We start from the raw sequence: 18,839 nt of genomic DNA, 5'->3' as shown, positions 1-18,839 counted from the left end.
TAGACAATCATCTTAATCAATCGTCATTTTTTATCCCATAAATCAGATAAAGTGAACCACCTCCAGCTTCAGCTAACACTATTTCAAGGAGTGAGTAAGAGTACATATATGATAAAGGAGTGAGTACATATATGATAAAAGTGGGATTGATATTTTGCTTGTTTATTGGACTCCGTCTGCTCGAGGTTACGCAGCGAGTGAAAAGTCACTTTTGACAAGACTGTATCGGGAATACAGTCTCGTCAAATAACTTTTCATTCCAAAGTAGTCTACATTTCCTTGCCACTGGACGTAGTGCATGCAGCCTTAGACTTCATGACCCTTTAGAAAGTTCCTGTGTATCTACAAGACTCTTTAATAGAAAATTGGGTCCTGGGTATTTATAGATATCGCTCGTCATTGGCCAGTATCTGGAATCTCCTGCTGTTCTCGACAATTCTTATTCCACAGAGTGTGTGGCCAGGATTTTATAAATGACGTTGTCAGATCAGTTGAGTCCAGAACTGACAGTCATAGTTAATGGACAGATAAGTATTACAGTTTACATAAAAAGATGGGCTATTGTTAGGTCGGTTTTTCGGTATACGTGTACCGCCCTCGGCTTCTGACTTTGTTAATGATTGCTGGGGCGGCACGCGAACTGAATGCCCTCGTGATGGCTATCTCATATTTTGTAAACACACACTCACGAGTCTACGCGAGGTATCCATTTATTAACCAGCCTTGAGTAGGATGAACCGCTGGGTTGGTTGTGGGCTGACGGCTTCTCCCAGGAGTCTCACCCGAGAGGGGGAGGGGGGGCTGTCCTTATTGGAATTCATAGTCTGTAATGACTTATGTGTGCTTGTTTACATGATGAATGTTGATGTAGATATTATTGATTTATCTATTATTATTATTATTATTATTATTATTAGTAGTAGTAGTAGTAGTAGTAGTAGTAGTAGCAGTAGTGGTCCTGAGGTTAAGGAAGACAGAATACTATCCACGTATCTCCTGTATGTCACTGAAACCATCTAAAGAGGTGGGAGCGGGGGGGCTGTAAATCCTCCCCCCACGTAGTGTCCTTAAAGGAAGGAGTGGAAGAAGCTGAGAGTTTATTTTTTCCTTAAGGCTCAATCGTCTTTTCCTATGACGAGAAGGGCAAGCAAGTTTAAAAGAATTTGATTGTCTAGGTTTTGATTATTGTACAGTATATGTAACTGGTTTTGTATGTCTTCGTGTTATCATAGATTTTCTACTTTAAGTGTTTGGTGACTATAATTTCTACATCTGAAATATCTTGTGAAAGAATTACAGTTGTCAGTTACTGTAACTGTGTTTCTTTGTAGAAGTATATTGGGTCTGGTAAGGCTTTCCCTCCTGGAAAATTGATCTGTGTAAACGCAGAGCGTAATTTAGGAGGAGTTTTCATTATGGCTTGGGACCTGGAAGGTTGGGGTCATAACCGTAATATCCCGAAGCATTTATGCGAAGTTAAACATCTAACCAAATCTATGTTTCCTTGTTTAGTACCATTTTCGTTTTTCGGAATAATAATGGGATTATATGATGACCTCTACGACCCCTCCTTCCCTCCCGGAATGCTACGCTTGGCATGGTCTCATGCTCAGAACTTGAGAATGACGTGATGCCCCTAAGGAATCTGATACCCCGGAAACAGCACAAGTATCTGGCCCAAGAATAACTCATAAATCATCGGCAAGCTCACCTGATGGTACAGATAAACATTAACTGAGCGCACCGCCTCTTGAAATTGTTTAGTGTTGAGGTTGATAAGAAACGGTATGTGTAATACGTTCGCTAGAAATTGGTAGTTTAGTGGATTTTGTGTTACTAAGATATCCTAACGTCCTGCATTGTCGACACTCATCTCTCTTTCTCTTGTATCAGGTACTTCCTGACGCTGTGGTGTAATTTTATCACCTTATGGTGCTCGTCTCGACCAGCGAGCGGAAGTGTTAGGCTGGGCGGCCTGATAGTGCCAGTGTTGCCAGCACCCGCAGCGCCCCTCACACCTGCCTCAGTCCTGGCTAGACACCCGCCGCTTCTGCACTCACGCCGCCTGATGCTCTCCACCGCTTGCTGGAAGTAGGTGGGTCGTGATGTCTTCGTAGATAGTGAACATGGAACACAGTGATGATGTAGGTCAGCAAACTGTGGTATGGATGTATTACGTAGTCTGTATTCGGATTATAGTGTGGTGTAAGTCAAGTATTGTGTGGTATAGTTCTATCATGTAGTCTGTACTTGGGATACAGTGTTGTGTAGGTAGGGCACACTGCTGGTATTGGTCGGGCATCGCATTGTGTGGATACATCATGTAGGTTGGGTATAGTATGGTGTTGTTGGGACATTGTGTCACACAGAAGAGTGAGCTTAATGATGTAGGTAGGGAATAGTTTGTTAATGGTGGGACAGCGGCACACTGGAGAGGGGGCATAGTGATGTAGGGTGGTCATACTGTGGTGTGGGTGAGTTATAGTGATTTTGTAGATGGATCATAGTGTCTCCAAGAGAGGGCAAAGTGGTGGTCTCGTTAGGGCATAGTGGTGTTGGAGATTAGTCAGATTCCAGTCTGGTAATTAGGGCGCTCATAGTGGTTTCAGTAGTGTTGTAGGTGGAGCTTATTTAGTGTTGGTGGGCCATTGTTGGTGTGAGGACAGCATGACTTGGTATATATGGGACTTGATGGTTACTTTTGAGGAGCTATAGTGCCATGTACGATGAATATAGTGGATGCAGGTGGGAGGTACCGTTGTAAGTGGTTCGCTGATGGTTTAAGTGGTTCGCTGATGGTTTAAGTGGTTTCTAGTGTTTAAGATGTTTCATACGTGTGATGAAAGTCTCTTATTATGGCAACTCTGCTAGCAAATTGTTGATTATGGTGAGATTATCAATATATTAACTGTTCTGTATGTAAAATATTTGTTTCCATATTATTAATTGGTCAGAAAGCTAACATAAGATGTATATCTTGATGGAGGAGTGGGGGAGGGAGACACCTGCTGATTATGTGGATTTCTGGAAGTACCTCTGTGATAAGTTCGGTGTTTCCTTCCTGTTTAAAAACATTTTGATTAGATAAGTGATTACAGATTTAATTCGATGATAAGAATAAAGAATATATGAAAAGCGAGACCGCTTGTCTCATAACCTCACCTCTCCCATCTTAATATATTTCGCTGTTCAGCTTATAAGCGTTATCTCACACGTATGTGGCGTTTATGCCTCCCATCTGAAGACATGTTGAAAAATATTTGAAAACATGCTGATTAAGCTAAAGCAGTCGTAACTTAGATCTTGACTGAACGATCGCAAGGAATGGATGCTTGAGTAAGTGATTTGGTGATGATGTGCGTGAGGCTTCATGATGGTTGAGGATGATGTCCTCGTAGTGCGTCATGGAAGGTTAGGTCCGAGATGAAGTATTAACTTACTGCGCACGACGGTATGACCCTTGAGCACGACAGCCTTTGACCTGACCCTTAAGGTTTAGATAAGAGGTCATAAGCCTTACTTTTGTGCTGTGAAGTTCCAAGTGTCACGGGGGCCTGCACACTGCCATAACTGGTTAGAATTCATTATAATTATATTGATATTTGTAAAGAATTACTCTTGTACGTAGTGACATTGCAGAGAAGCCATAAACTACGCCATGTTATACCTGAGCAGTGGCTGGTACTTTTACTAAACCCCTTAACTTCTTATTCCAGAGTTTGATTGTTCGAGACAGAATTTAATACTTGTACATTTGTCACAGTTATTACCCATGGAAAAAAATCTGCTTTTCCATTTTCTCAGAACTGGTGTTATTTTTTTTAAGTTGTAGTATAGTAAGTATTGTATATGATGCTTATTTCAATATATTTGATCGCCCATGAGATGTGAATTCTAAATTATAAAGTGAGAATCAAAATCATGTCATTAGATACGTCAAAGTACTTCGTTATATCGATATCATCTGTACATTCTTGGGACACTGCTGCTTAGAACATTATAAGACATTTTGTTTTTAATTTCCGAACAGGCATATTCTTCACTATATTTCACCCTTTGAAGACAACGACACGACCCTTTAGTATAATGATGTAACCTTTGATATGACCCACAAATGGTTAGTTCAAAGGTCAGGCCATCATACCTAAGGTCAAGGGGTTATTTATGTTTGTGGTTTTTACATGTATACGTGTGTGTGTGTGTGTGTGTGTGTGTGTGTGTGTGTGTGTGTGTGTGTGTGTGGTTTTGGTGCTAGGGAATGGATGTTACCGAATGAGGCCTTTTCCTCGTCTCTTCTTGGCGCTACCTAGCTAAAGCGGGAAACGACGAGCAAGTGTGTGTGTGTGTGTGTGTGTGTGTGTGTTTAGATAGATATAAAGATATGGGGTAAACCTGTGACGTCATGAGTTTCCTGTGATGTGTAGTCTTGCACGACAAGATTCTTTGTCATGAAGCGGCGTCAGTGTTGTCCCTCTGGGGGGTTATTGTGGTTCTGCTTCGTGTGCACGTTCCTACTGGGCAGAATCGCACGACAACGTGTCAGCTGCACCTACTACCTGTACGGCGACATAGCACAAGATCATCTTGTTTAACACATTCTTGTACGGCATCATAGCCCAGTAGCCTCGCTCGCTAAGCTCCCTTAAACTACAGACAAAATGGTTTGGGCAGCTAAGACCCATCCTGTAGAACAGCGCTCCACTGTTAACATGGCTCAACTTACTTCTTCATCTGTGCAACGTTTTTAATGTTGCTCTTATGGCCTGGCCTTAATGAGGACTTCGGCTTGTACCTGGAAAAAAAAAATACATAAATATAGCCATAGAACTATAGTGTTGCTCGATAGCCCTACAAGGAATCAAGCGGTTAGTGGTAAGTACTGTGTGAAACAAAATATGTTTTAGAATCTTACAGTTTGTTGAACTACGCTAGCAAGTGACGGCTGTAACTATTGGTAAGAGATGATCAATCATGTACTCAACCCAAAACAACCATGAGATGTTATTATCATATTAAATCTTAGGTAACTGGACATTTTACGTTAATATAGGTACCTCAGCACCGAAATTTTCATGTTCACAAGCCAGTGGTTTCATATCCTTTACATTGTGATGTGGCAAACGTGAATCTATTCTGGTTCACGACTTGTGGCAAAGTCTAAACATCTGCCATATCAAATTTCCTCAGGATGGGGTTATATTTATTTTTCAGATGATAACGTTATGATGTAACTTTAAAGAATTCTGTTACCGTGGCATAACCTACGTGAACTTATTTCAACCTCACCTCGTTTAACTTAAACTTTGTTAGAATAACTAGAAAATTTCCAGTGTCGAAATGTCACCCGCTTCCGTTTTCTATGGCAATAAACTAATCAGGTGGTAAAATTTCGAGATCGTAACTGACACTACTCAGTTATATTGTCTTCAACTAACCTAACTTAGTCCAACCCAGCTTTAACTATGCTAACTTTAACCTTATCTAACCTAACATAACCTAACCTAATCAGAATGACGCATTACCATATCGTAACATTACTGGTTTTCCCCATACAAAACTGTTGATAATTCTCATCGTATCAGTTACATACACATGCTGGGGGACTTGTGTCTGTTCACGCCTTACAACGAAGGATGTAGGAGGTCATTTGTAGCACACGGGTAGCATGGACATTACTGGGGCAATGGTAACTCTGAAGTTATAGGAAGAAACATGGTAGCGTGAACATTAGTAACAGGGGGGATCAGGGCGGCGGTAACACTAAAGTAACAGGGAATGATCTAGGCAATGGTAACACTAAAGCTACAGAGAGGAATTAGACAGTGGTAACACTAGAGTAACAGGGAAGGATCAGAGTAGTAATAATAGAGGATCGGGAAAGGATCACCGTAGTGGTAACAAAGTATCAAGGAGGGATGGGGATAGTAGTAACATCATAGTAAGAGAGGGAGGTCGATGGTGCGCCCTGCGGAAAGCGTCTGTAGCGGGCATGTTGTGCCAGACACCACCGCCCATAGTATGATAAACATATTCGTTTACGTAATTTCTTCTACTCGCGTAACTCGGTATTGTCTGTCGTTGGACGTGTCCACGGCTTCCTATCTTTTTCCTAATGTTTTTCCCAGATCGTTATCGTAAATGTATATCTTCCAATTATCAGAGAAGACGTAGTTATGTAATCACCAATACAGTTACACACGTACATATCATCATTTGAAACTAATTGCAGATTGGTGATGACAGAAACGCCTGTATCTTTACTAACTTGAAGAACATGGCCTTCAGCTCCTTGAAAGTATATGAAAATGCGTTTATTATGAAAACTGTAATTATCCATTTGTACAGTATGGCGAGGAACATTTACACGTGTGTGTGTGTGTGTGTGTGTGTGTGTGTGTTATGGTACATAAGAGAAGAAAAATAAAAACAAATAAAATACCCAGACTGTTAGTAGTGTTGGATATCAATGAAGATTACCATGGCGACCCATAAGCCATAGTTTCAGTAAAACCTCATAATGAAGACACCAAATGACCCGACTAGGTCAATGACTGCCAAGCATACTGGGCCAATCACTTTCCTGTAGGCTAAGCAAAGGCCGCGACCATTCAAATATTTAATATCTGAATCAAAATGCAGAAGTAATATGGCAAATACATCTTAAGAAACATACTAATGATAACTAAGACATCATAATTCACATGTGTAATGGAAGAAATAGTGGAAGTAAATTCATTACAAGTGTAAAAAACATCCTGTGTCTAAACAGTTTTAGAGAAATGCATTTAAAGGACGACTCTAAGCAAGATGTTCGCTGTAATTCCTGCCGCACAGCTTAATACTGACGCCGTTCTGCTCGGTCTCTGGTGGTAAAAGTTCACTTAAGGGAGCATCATTTGGTTACATATGTCCTTAAAATATGATCTTATCTGTATAGCCGATCGGCTGTACGAGAGTCCGGCCGTACAACAGCCCCCGGTCAGCGATGGACCACGTCCTTCCGGTCAAGTCGGTGTGGACGTGCACTTGTGGCGAGGCTCGCCTTGCGTACGTCTTTGGCACGGCTTACTGTTTCCGTCTCCACAATGCTGATGTTCTCTCTCGCCCCTGCTGGCACTCGGCCTCTGCTGATGCTAGGCCCCTACTGCTGTCATGTTGAAATTCAAGTTACGAGTGTCCTATGTAGGCATATCATTGGTTCGTTCCCTTTGTATGGTACGCGACTGAGTCACTATAGACTTCCTGTTGTGATAGAGCGATGTATGACTCACCGGGGTTGTGATAGATGTTAGTATTATATCCTTCCGGGCTAGGAAAGCAGCACTACAAACTGTGTTGATCTGGTACTGACTGATCCAACACTGACTTCCGTGATGCGGAATGCCATTTGTTGTATTACCTCGGTAATGTTTCGTTTCCTTGGCTAATTACTCCACTACTTCACTTTCCTTTTTTCCACACTCGATAAATTTTCGTTGTCTTTGTTACTCTCTTCCTGTATTTTTTTCTTTTTTTGCTTGAACACCATGAATATCACATTTAACAGCTTATTTAATCCTGTAGAAGACCTGCTAATTTACAGTTACAATCTTGATACATACCATGAAAGAACGTAAAATTATGCCCTTTCTGGTACTCTTACAATCTGATGTTTTACTCAATAATAACTAAACCATTTTAAGAGAATATCCACAATCGGTAAATCTCAAGACGCCCAAGAGCTAGGATGATTGTTAACCCTGGAAACAAAAGGACGCACTGTTCTGACGCCTTGTTTCTTTTCGCAACTTCAGCTTCTAAATCAGTAAACCGAATTCTTGATTCCTAGTCAGTACATTTCTAATGTAAAACTAACTACTAAACAGTAATCCTTCATAAGGCCTTATTGAGACATATTTGAAAACCATATTTCCTCTAATCAGACCTCCCCGTCGCCTGGATTCGACGTGTTTACGCAGTGATGGACTGAGGTCAGCCTAACACCCACACTCACACACACAAGCTCGTTATCTGCCAGCCTGTTAGTTATAACCGATGGCAACTCAATGTTCAGATCATAAGGTTATGTCGTCATACCTAGTATTGTCGTCATACCCGAGGCTCATGCCACTTCGTTCAAAAAGTTACCCGCCGAGGGAACTACGAAGCTTCTGTGTATCTTGATAATTAAAGTAAAACTGTTAACAAACTTCTTTCTTTATCTTTCCAGATCTAGATTTTAGAAATCGTTTGGCAAGACTGTGAGTGATGGAGCAGCCATATTGACACCAGCTTCCCCGAGTGGTGAAGTCATTCGCCACCATAACAAAAAAAAAAAAAAAAAAGATAAGCTGGAAGCAGCTTTTACCTTGTGATAACGAGTCAGAATCAATACTTTGGATGACGTGCACGAGAATATCGAAAGGATAAGAAAGACGTCGTGTACAACACTCCTGCGACCAGCCGTGCAGGTTGGTAGAAGGCGTGCGTCGCCCACCCACCCTCTGACGATGCCCTACCGCGGGGACAGGGATCTGGAGGACCGGCCCAAGTTCACCACGAACATCCACTACGTCAGGAAGCTGCCGGGTGCCCTTGTCTGCGTCCAGCTGGTGAGTCCTGCCACACTGGCTCCTAACTGTTCTTAACCACCTGATCACGACCTAACGACACCTGAGTATGATGCGCTGACCTTTGTCGACCTTTAATGGTGTGGTTGGAGGCCAGACTATCATACCCAAGTGATAGCACCGTTGTGCTCAAAGATGATAAGAGTTTAACTTTGTAAATACCGTACCACCTGCCTGTTTTGGTGTGTCATTACTGTTTGCGTGTTACGAGCAGAGAGTTTTACACTCATGTTGCTCTGTCTCTTAACCTTTCGTGTATGCACCATGTTTGTGCTCCTCTGTGGGTGTATACACACACCAGGTTAAGCCAGGTACTCATTTATTGACCGGCCCTGAGGGGAGGATGAACACCTGGGTTGGTTGTCGGCCGACTGCCATGTTCAGGATTCGAACCCATGCGGGTCCAGTCTCGGGCTGCCCCTTGATACATATCTTTATTAAAGCTGAATCCATTCACCAGCATCACCATCATAACAACAACAACAACAACAACAACAACAAAGTTGTAGGTCGGTTAAGCCGTTCCAGAATACCCCTGATGTCCTTTTGTATTCTTAACTCCTCCCGTCCCACCCTCACTCCTTTATCACTCAGGTTCCACGAAACTCGCAGTCGTGGCCACTGATAGCAGTGTCTTCAAAGGAGGGCGAAACATGTATCTCGGGAATCAGTTTTTACGATTCAAGTCAACAGACTAAAAATTACTCGTGTTTTATGTCTGTTTTAGACATGTTTTCCATCTAGGGAAGACACTCTTCATATTTTAGTCTCTAAGACCTTTTTCCATCTTCTATGAAAGCTCAGTAATTCCACCACTTAGCACACGGGATAAACTTTGTGTCACTGAAACATCTAATCTTCTTGGAAATGATTGTGTGTACTTCTAAGAAACTGGGGGCCTTTCAAAGGCGTAAATTCTCATCAGAAGAGTTTGTGTTGTCATACATAAGTTTGATCATATTTCGGTGAAGGTTCGGCATCGATAAGAACTTTTGGCGGTGAGCAAAGCCTGCTACTTAAGAAGTCAGACAAGAAATACATAAAATAAACAGTGATTTAACAAGACTATAGCAGCACTAAGATAGTGAGGAAGGGATGATATTAAGTTTGTTAGTATTTGAAAAGCAATTTACATTCTAACGGTGAAATAACTATATGATAGAATCAAGCAGTTTGAAAAGGTTTCGCAGTATTCAAGCAATGTGACTAGGAAGTGGAAAGTCTTAACTGTAAATTCCAGTAGTACGCAGGAAGTTACACGTTTGAGATTGAATTAAAACTCTGTCAGCTAAAGACAGTACCCACACTAGGTCATGACATGTTACAGAAAACCTTCACTTTGGTAGGACAATGACGAGCAATATGGGAAAATATGAAAAGAAAAACATAATGAGAAAGGTGAGTTCGCCACCGTCACGTCCTATCACCAGAGATCCCTCGTCCCGCGTTACAGCATTTTAGGGATCCTAGGCAAAAAAAATTTAGGAACACCCCCCTCCCCCCATCGTAACTGAGCCAAGGAGTCATAAACATACCTTCTGCTTAATAACCCCTCGGTTCCATCACAACCAATGTGAAATCCAGTAATCAGCAAACTTTCGCCCCAGCTGTTTATGTCAACAATTGTACACGTCCTTGTTGTAGGTCAAGATTGTCTGTTTAACCCCACCCCCTTTTTGTTATGTATCCTTGATACTTTCAGCCTTTGCTACAGTTAATTCAGTAAGTTATTATTATTATTATTATTATTATTATTATTATTGTTAGTAGTAGTAGTAGTAGTAGTAGTAGTATATATGAGTTATCCATCCTCAGGTGTGCACAGGGTTGGGGTTCCTGCTGGCGTTGGGCGGGTCTATGGTTTGGAATGTTAAGTCTGGACATGGTTTCTTCACCTTCGTGTCCTTCATGTGTTCTCTGAGCTGCATCTGCTGGTTGGCTGTTCATGTGTTCCAGCTGTATACGCTCTTCAAGATAACAATCAACTGGAACAAGGTGGTGAGTGGTTGCCCTCACGTTGAATTCTATCATATCTTAAGTTGCGGTCGCTATGTCTACTTGGGCGGCCCCATGGGATTTATATACTATATCGGAAAAATAGGCTACTTATTTAGCATATTGGTTGGAAGTAACGTCCACATCCCTACACCAAGCCAAACTAAATTAACCATGAAATTTAACCTCACTTGATACTCAAAGAACCTAACCCGATTCGATCCCTTAGCCTTGTTTGATATGTATTTGACCAGGTATCGTAATCATTCATGGTATTGCATTCACGTTCCAAGTGAATGAGGCAGTTATATGGTTGGGTATTTAGATGTTATGTTAATCATTGCCCATGATCATTAAGCCATCGCGTCAAGTTATAACCACCAATCAAAAAATCTTGAAGACCTCTTTACCTACTGCTTTCTGTAGTACAATTCCCAGTCACTTGTTCTTGCAATTAATGCCAATATACTTCTCATTTCTCCTTTACTAGCAACTTAGCATCCTCATCCCCCCGCTCGTTACTTTTTACCCTTTCACCCTCACCCACTGCTTGCTGCAGACTTCTCACACCAGCAGTGCTTCCCAAAATACCTCTTGTTCCTCACCAACTCCCTTCCCCTAGATTCATTTAATGTCTCCATTTATCATTCTACATTCACTCGATTGGTATCTCGTATCACAAGTTTCTTTCCCAGGTTCATTCACTTTCACATCCCACTTTTGCTTGTCTGTCAGTTAGTGCATAGTCCAGTAATGGCCTCTTTCCTTCATTCTTACTCACCTATCACCATGTACACTTATGTGTGTCCCTCTTTTTAAACTAGATATTCCCAGTCACCCGTCCTTTTTCAGCACACAATTCCATAAGCTGCTTACCATTCTTATTTACAAAACTGGATACCCCATGCCCCCAGTTACATCCTCAACTGCCTCATACCCCACTCACATTCAAATCACCGATTACTAATACTCGATCCTTTGCATCAAAACTGCTGGCACACTCATTCATGTCCTCCCTAAACATTTGCTTCTCTTCCTTACTCTTCTCATCTCCAGGTGCATAAACACTAATAATCACCCACCTCTCGTAATTCACCTTCATTTTTACCCTCATTAGTTTGGGGCTTACTTCCATACACTTTCACATATCCCCACAACCCCTCCTTCAGCAGCAATGTTACCCTTCCTAAGCTCCTACCCTCGCATTAATCCCTAACATTACCACTAAGACATTTCTAAGCTCTTCCTTTCTTTCCTCCCTAGCTTTGTTCTGCTCAAAGATAGAACATCCAGGCTTCTCTCTGCAAACATACTACCTATCTCGTCTTGGTTACACCCCAGCCTAAGCCTTCAGGGAGGATGTGCACTCTTTGTTTGGCTCCTTCTGATCCAAGTTTTAGAACTTAAGAACACATGGAGGGGAGTTCCCTAAATCCCCAGGGATCCTGCCTCTTTATTTACCTTCTATGACTTGCAGGGAATATGTGGGAAGCATTATTTTTACCCTATCCCAAGGGATGATATGTGAGCATATGTGGCTGTATTATGCATGTTTTATTGCAAAGTGTTCATTAAGTCCTTGAACATAACAGTTTGATCCTTGGCTGTGATAGCATGGCCTTTAATCTGATCCTTGAGGTCAGGTCAAAAGCACCATCATCATATGCAATCCAAGGTTGTACCATTGTGCTTGAGTGTAGCTCTCATGGTTAAGGTTGATATTGCTATCATCAAAAGGTTTAATGTTATTCCTGGTATCTCCCACAGGGACTGGTGTACAGTGGTGTGAATGCATTCCTGCTGATGGTGGCCAGCTGCTTCATGGTGGAGGCAGCCTCTGAGGCCACAGCTCTCAAGGCAGCTGGGGTTTGTGTCCTGCACACACACACACACACACACACACACACACACACGTATAACAAAGTTATACAATAAAGAAATGACACGGGTGGGTCCTTATTACTGTAAAACTCCGTGCCCATACAGTAGTACAAATAGGTAATTACACAGACACATGAACTGATATGAACCTCCATGCATGCGCCTGATGGTGTTCATTCACACGCATCCAGACAACTATATGTACCTCTATATATGTAGGAACAGATACAGACATTCATACTTATATAATTATCTTGAGAATTATGTTAATTTTAGATCATTTGCATTTCTTACTGAACCTAAAACATACACTTGACTACAGTCCTGAATATGCATTACATGAATCAGTGTATGTACATAGTGTATTAAAGTTTTATTGATATTCAAAACTGAGCTCGGTCACTCCTCAAGTGGAAATTTTGACAAAATCCCCACCTTTCACAGAGTGAACCTCCAATATACTACCTCATAACCTACTCTGATCCCCCTGTGTATTTATACCTTTACTTAAACCCTGCCAGAGCCTCTTCATTTCCTTGCCACTTGAGTTTGGTATGCCATTAAACTTGGCCTCCCCATTCCAACTTCATGTTAACTCTCTAATTGGGTCCACCCCAACACTTTTCCTTTATCGCTTGATTTGGTCTTATCTTTTCATTTTCCTCAATGCTCATGGTTGACTTCACCCTCTACTTGATTTCAGTTGTTCACTTTATCTTACTCCTCTTTGTGGCCTTTGCTTCATTAATTAGCACCACCCTTCCATTTGACCCCTTGCATCTAGTCCTCTGATCAATCCAGTGTCTATCACCATCTTTTCTTTTGACACTCCTTGCATATATTTGTGACATTGTGACCCACCTCTCTATCTAAGCTTCTTCGGCAGGTGTTTGGGTTCCTGGGGTTTACGGGATTCCTTGCTGGGCTGGTTTGGGAGGTCTTATTGTGGCACAAGAACAGGGATGGTGGCCCAGGCTTCTCAACTGCCTCCGTCGTCCAGGGACCTGATAGACGTGAGTACTATACCATGAGGCCCACATGTAGCTCTGAACCTCATGTTAGATTTGTAATGTTCAGTCATGATTCCCAGCAATATGTCAAGACAGCAAGAGTCTTGATGACCTACCTACCTACTGTCTTCTAAACATACCTAACTCATTGTCCGTACCAAGCTGACTTACGTGTGTCTTCAATGCTTGACAACCTACCCAACCTTAGACAGTTTTCCTTATTGTTAACAGTGACCTGCCAAAGTCTAAACAGTTTGATCTGGTATGAGTAACGTGTTTGAAATTTTTGAAGTTCTTCTACTTGTCCCTCATTGATATAACATTATCAGAAACTATTCAGACTGACCTCGGACAATAGAAACAGGAAAAACAAGATGAACTTACAAAATTCGTAGGAACTTTAGACCCTGAATGCATGTAGGCACACACATACAAAGATAGACATATGCTTGCTAACAGACACATGAAACTGCCCATGTATTTTCTGATATGATAATGACTTTGGTAGCATTAATTATTATGTTTCCTCTTAACACTATTATAAAGGCACATGAGAAAAAGTACTCATGCCATGTTATCCATTTATACGTTATCAGCTTACATCCTCCTTGCAGTCCACTCCTTTCCGTATCTTTCCATTTGTACTTCTGTTCATATATATATATATATATATATATATATATATTGGAAAGGATCACAATTTTGCGCGTGATCAAGATATTGCTATGAGTCCACGGGGAAAATGAAACACGGTAAGTTCCGAAGTGCACTTTCGTGTAATAATCACATCATCAGAGGAGACACAAGAGAGAAATATAACAGTCAGTTGGTATACATCGAAGAGACGAAGCTAGGACGCCATTTGATAAACATGCAATTGTCCAAGACAGACAAGGATGTATAGGTATGTATATGTGCTGTGTGTGGACATGTATGTATACACATGTGTATGTGGGTGGGTTAGGCCATTCTTTCGTCTTTTTCCTTGCGCTACCTCGCCACAGCAGGAGACAGCGACAAAGTATTATAAAATAAAAAAATTATATATACTCAGTCTCTTCTGGTACTATTATTATTATTATTATAATTATTATTATTATTATTATTATTATCATTATTATTATTATTATTATTATACATAATCGCTGTTTCCTGCATCAGCAAGGAGGTAGTTCCAGGAAACAGATGAAGAATGGCCCATCCACTTATATGCACATATATATACATAAAGCCCATATATTGCTTTTGCTTTGTGAACAGCAATGTTCCTTAAGTGTTCTCACATCCCCATCTACCCTTTGTTTCCTGTAGAAAAAGATACCTAGCTCACTTAAAATTTTTTGATGTAACCACATTTCCTTAACTTGGCCTTTTCCATCAGAAGTCTTTACCTCCATGTTTGACCCATAGGCAAGTACGCTACATGACTGAAAAATGTCAGATATGCTTGCTACTGAATATCATGTATCCTTTCTGCTAAATGTACTGTGTGCTGAAGCCTGCTGATATAGCTTCCTGTCATATACATATTTTGAAAATGGTGAAAATTGTGAAGTTGTTTTTGATGTAACTTGTTTTTTCAACAGCCGACACTCCTGAGAGTGGTGCTCTTGTGGATGTACGTGGGGAGGTGGCAGGTGGTGATGAGGATAGCGACACAGGCGTGGGCTTTGTAGGCATGAAGGCCAGGCCTGTATCCTCATTTGTGCAGGAGGTAAGCCATGCTCTCCTGAGCCTTTAGTACTGGCCAGGCCACACAGTAGTGTTTACATTTACAGCTTTATTCATTTCATGCATTTAGCAACAGGAGGAAGATTAAAAGCTTTTTAAATTAGCAGCATTGGTTAGCAAGTTGTATGCTAAGCTCTGCTCTCCAGCAGGTCACCTACTGGGTGTCTCAAGAGCCCAGACTCATTGGGAGAATTCATTAATTACTTGTAGTTCACCAAATGCTTAAATTACTGAGCTTGAACTTGCATGTGCATACCCATAAGTATAGAACATTCATGGGACTGTGTATGCAAGTTCATAGCATGTTGTTTGGAACATCTATTCAACTGAAGTATATTGTGATTTCTTCCATTAAGCTTGGACTTTAAAGATGACCTGTACACACTCACAGACTGTTGTGTATGCAGTAGGTGTTAAGAATAAGCTATTTTGTTCTGAGTTATGTAATTTATAGTTCAGTGCCAGTTTTTCCAGTGAGAGCAGTAAGTCAAGGTTGGATGCTTATTTACACTATAGAGCTAAAGTTGTTTTGTTAAGGCCTCCTTCAATCTTCTGTTACTAGACCTCCTAGAATAGGGTGCTATCAGCATGATAATGATGCTGCACTACTTACAACATTAACATACAGTAAAGGTATTTCTAAACTCAAAAGTCATTGTCAAAAAATACTTGAGATGATTAATAGCCATGAGCAGTGTTAATAGCAGAGAATGACAAGGTATTTGACAGTAGTCTTGGCATCAGACTGTCTTGATTTACCTTTTCCCATTTCCTGTATATAGTAAAATATTAAAAACAAATGAAATTGCTAATGCATTTTTACTTTGTAAAATGCATTTTGTATTCAGATATAGTGGTTCTTTGTTATCTGAGTTTTTATCTTTGTGCATTTTCCTTCAATACATATTTCTTATATTATATAACATTAGACTGTAACCAGGAAATTAGATAATTACATAGTGTTATTTCCTTCTGGCCCAGCCCACGCACAATGGGGAGGTCACAACACCCATGCTGTATGCCCCCGGCTGGCAGGAAGAGAAGGCCCAACATTCCTCAAGGACCTCCAATGTCTCAGAGCACTCTGAGAGGTCGTCCTCATCCTCAGTTCAAGGAGAATGGCAGATGCCCTCTTGAACTGTATCTTGCTCCCTCCGTACTGACACTGAAGTCAAAGGTGTCTTGTACTGCTGACACTGAACCTTTAGTGTCCTTTATCGGTGCTGAAGCTGGAGTCTTGAATGGCCTACTCTGCAGACACAGGTCTTGGTATCCTCCCTTGCTGCTGAAACTGATCTTAAGTGTACTTCTATGCTGACACTTCACACTTCAGCTGACCATCTTCCTCCACTGCTGATACAGGAGTCCAAGTTTCCACCCTCATTTGATGACACCAAAGTCCAGCTGACTCAACTGCCTGTGTTTGCTGATACTAGCATCCAGGGAGGGATGTAAAATGAGGTTGAATCTTTTTAAATTAGGAAAGAGCATCATTATGATGGCCTGAACTGGTGCTTGGTGGAACAGACTTATTAATGTACAACAGGGAAGAACCTTCTGGTTTGTATGGATTTTATTTCTAGAGTGTTTAATATTTACACTGTGATAATGAATTTTCACATTGTTGAAGTGTACTGTTTTCCATTTATTTTACTGTCATGATGAATTATATGACTGTGTTTGCCCTTTTTATTGAAGAGGATGTTGAGTGTCTTTTTGTCAATTTTAGTAAAACACATGTAAGCTTCAATCTTACTCTTAAAGAAAATCTTAAAAGGGGAGCCAGTGTATACTGGCAATGCATTGCACTCATAACTTAAGAGGTATTGTCGAGGCCAGGCAAATGGGCCATTCAAGGCATGGCAGCCCATGATCTAGATTTACCACCCTGATACTTAGGCACATACTGCTTTCCAGGAAGTGGAAGATGACATGAAGAATGTTATCTTTTATCTTTTGTTCTTTTCTATGAAAGCAGTATACAATAGCAAATGGTTGTTTGTCTTGTATGTTCATACTGTAAATACTTATTAGAGTTATGATAGGATATCAGCCTTACTTTCAGTGGATCACTCAAGTTAAGTGAGAAGACACGAGATAAATTTAGATATGGAATAGAATGTAGATACTTTATGAAGGGTGTATATAATTTTTGCCTAAGGTAAGAGATACCTAAAGGGAAAATGCTAACTATGCATCTTATTTCATTACTGCTTTTCTGTTTCCCTCATTTGATTTTTGCTCCTGTGGATAGCATGGATCATGTTCACAGGGATCATTGACCTCCAGCACTAGGCACCTCCATGGTTATAACTCGTATCAAAATTGAGTTTTCAACAGAAAACTATGAATTTATTGTGGAATGAAATGAATGACTATACCTTCATCAGCTCAATTATTAGGTCTCTTTAGGCTTCGTATGGATCAGAATAGGTTTGATTATTGCTAGGCCTGAAAAAAAGACATCATTAATTTCCATGGGAGATGTTTATGTACTCTATCCTTAAGGGAAAAGATATCACTGCCCTCGTTTGTTGTAACGGAGAAACACTACAAATGATGAAGTCAACATATAGGTACTTAGAGCATTGTTAGTATGTAGTAGACTTATTATGAAGGCATGTATTGCCAACTCTTGACACACAATTGTGTTTATGAAGTTGTTTATATTGCTTTGACCAGCATCCAGGCAATTTTCTGGATGCTCTGGTCTTCCATTGGCCAACCCTCATGGCCACATCTCTCCAAACCTATGTAATGGGCCATAGAGGAGTGAGAGGGAGGGGAAAATCTCTGATGTGCATAGTTGCAAGAGTCTTGCGGTGGGAAAGATTGATAGAAACACCGTGAGCACTGGGTTAAGACCCTTGAGTATGATAGGTATGATGGCATGACCTTTGACTTGACCCTGAAGGGTCAGGTCATAAGCCAGGCCAGGCCAGTATGTTGTGCTTAGAGGATGTATTGTCTGTCTCAAGGAGTTAAACCCTAAAATGGTTGCCTTTCCTCACTTTGCAAATATATTTATTTCATTAGTTCTCTAGGGCTTGAAATTCATATTCATATACTTGTTTATATAATTTACTGCCTAAGGTAAATTTTCTTGTATGTATAAATGTATATTTAATGATTTGTATCACAAGTTTGTTATTGATCTCTGGTTCAGTGTATTTTTTTTACATTTTTACTACAGAACTGATATAAACGAACCAAAGACTTCATAGTCATTCATTTGTAATATGAATAAATCATACGATGATGTTTATGATTGTTATTGACTTGTAGTATGAATAAAACATATATGATGTCTATGTTAATCTCTAATACATGACATGGGTAAGTTATCTATCTGTTGATGGTAATCAATTTGGAACAAGAATAAAACATCATATAATGTTTATGATAATGTTCTTGCCTTCTCGAGTAGTGTGTATAATAGTGTTATTATCCCTGTTTAGTAACCTATTACCATGAAGGAAAAGCATTTGCATTTTATTTTATAATACATCTAGTTAAGTCAAAGCTTAAAGATCTAAATTTCAAAAGTTCATACATCTAAAGAATTCATATAGTTTCTCATACCTTATGATAAGAAACAAATGATCACTTACAT

At 40.4% G+C, this 18,839-nt stretch overlaps 1 protein-coding gene across 8 annotated transcripts in view; it reads left to right on the top strand.

The window, feature by feature from the left end:
• LOC139754993 (uncharacterized) overlaps positions 1–18,487 on the top strand; it is a 29,286-nt gene extending 10,799 nt beyond the window's left edge. For 3 of the 8 annotated variants that reach the window (XM_071672883.1, XM_071672881.1, XM_071672882.1), the window contains exons 2-8: positions 1,894–2,095; positions 8,210–8,591; positions 10,425–10,607; positions 12,372–12,470; positions 13,372–13,498; positions 15,082–15,209; positions 16,208–18,487. In XM_071672883.1, the coding sequence (XP_071528984.1) occupies positions 8,490–8,591; positions 10,425–10,607; positions 12,372–12,470; positions 13,372–13,498; positions 15,082–15,209; positions 16,208–16,363 (795 nt within the window). In that variant the 5' untranslated portion in view covers positions 1,894–2,095; positions 8,210–8,489 and the 3' untranslated portion in view covers positions 16,364–18,487. Of the gene's footprint in view, positions 1–1,893; positions 2,096–4,580; positions 4,873–8,209; positions 8,592–10,424; positions 10,608–12,371; positions 12,471–13,371; positions 13,499–15,081; positions 15,210–16,207 lie in introns of those variants that run through there. The other 5 variants (XM_071672887.1, XM_071672885.1, XM_071672886.1 and 2 more) reach the window with 3 other exon arrangements.
• The last annotated feature ends 352 nt before the right edge of the window (positions 18,488–18,839 follow it).

The sequence above is a fragment of the Panulirus ornatus genome, chromosome 18 (genome assembly GCF_036320965.1).
Source record: "Panulirus ornatus isolate Po-2019 chromosome 18, ASM3632096v1, whole genome shotgun sequence".
NCBI classification, from domain to species: Eukaryota; Metazoa; Arthropoda; class Malacostraca; order Decapoda; family Palinuridae; genus Panulirus; species Panulirus ornatus.
Note: the sequence above shows the minus strand (reverse complement) of the source record. Positions and strands in the feature narration are given on the sequence as shown.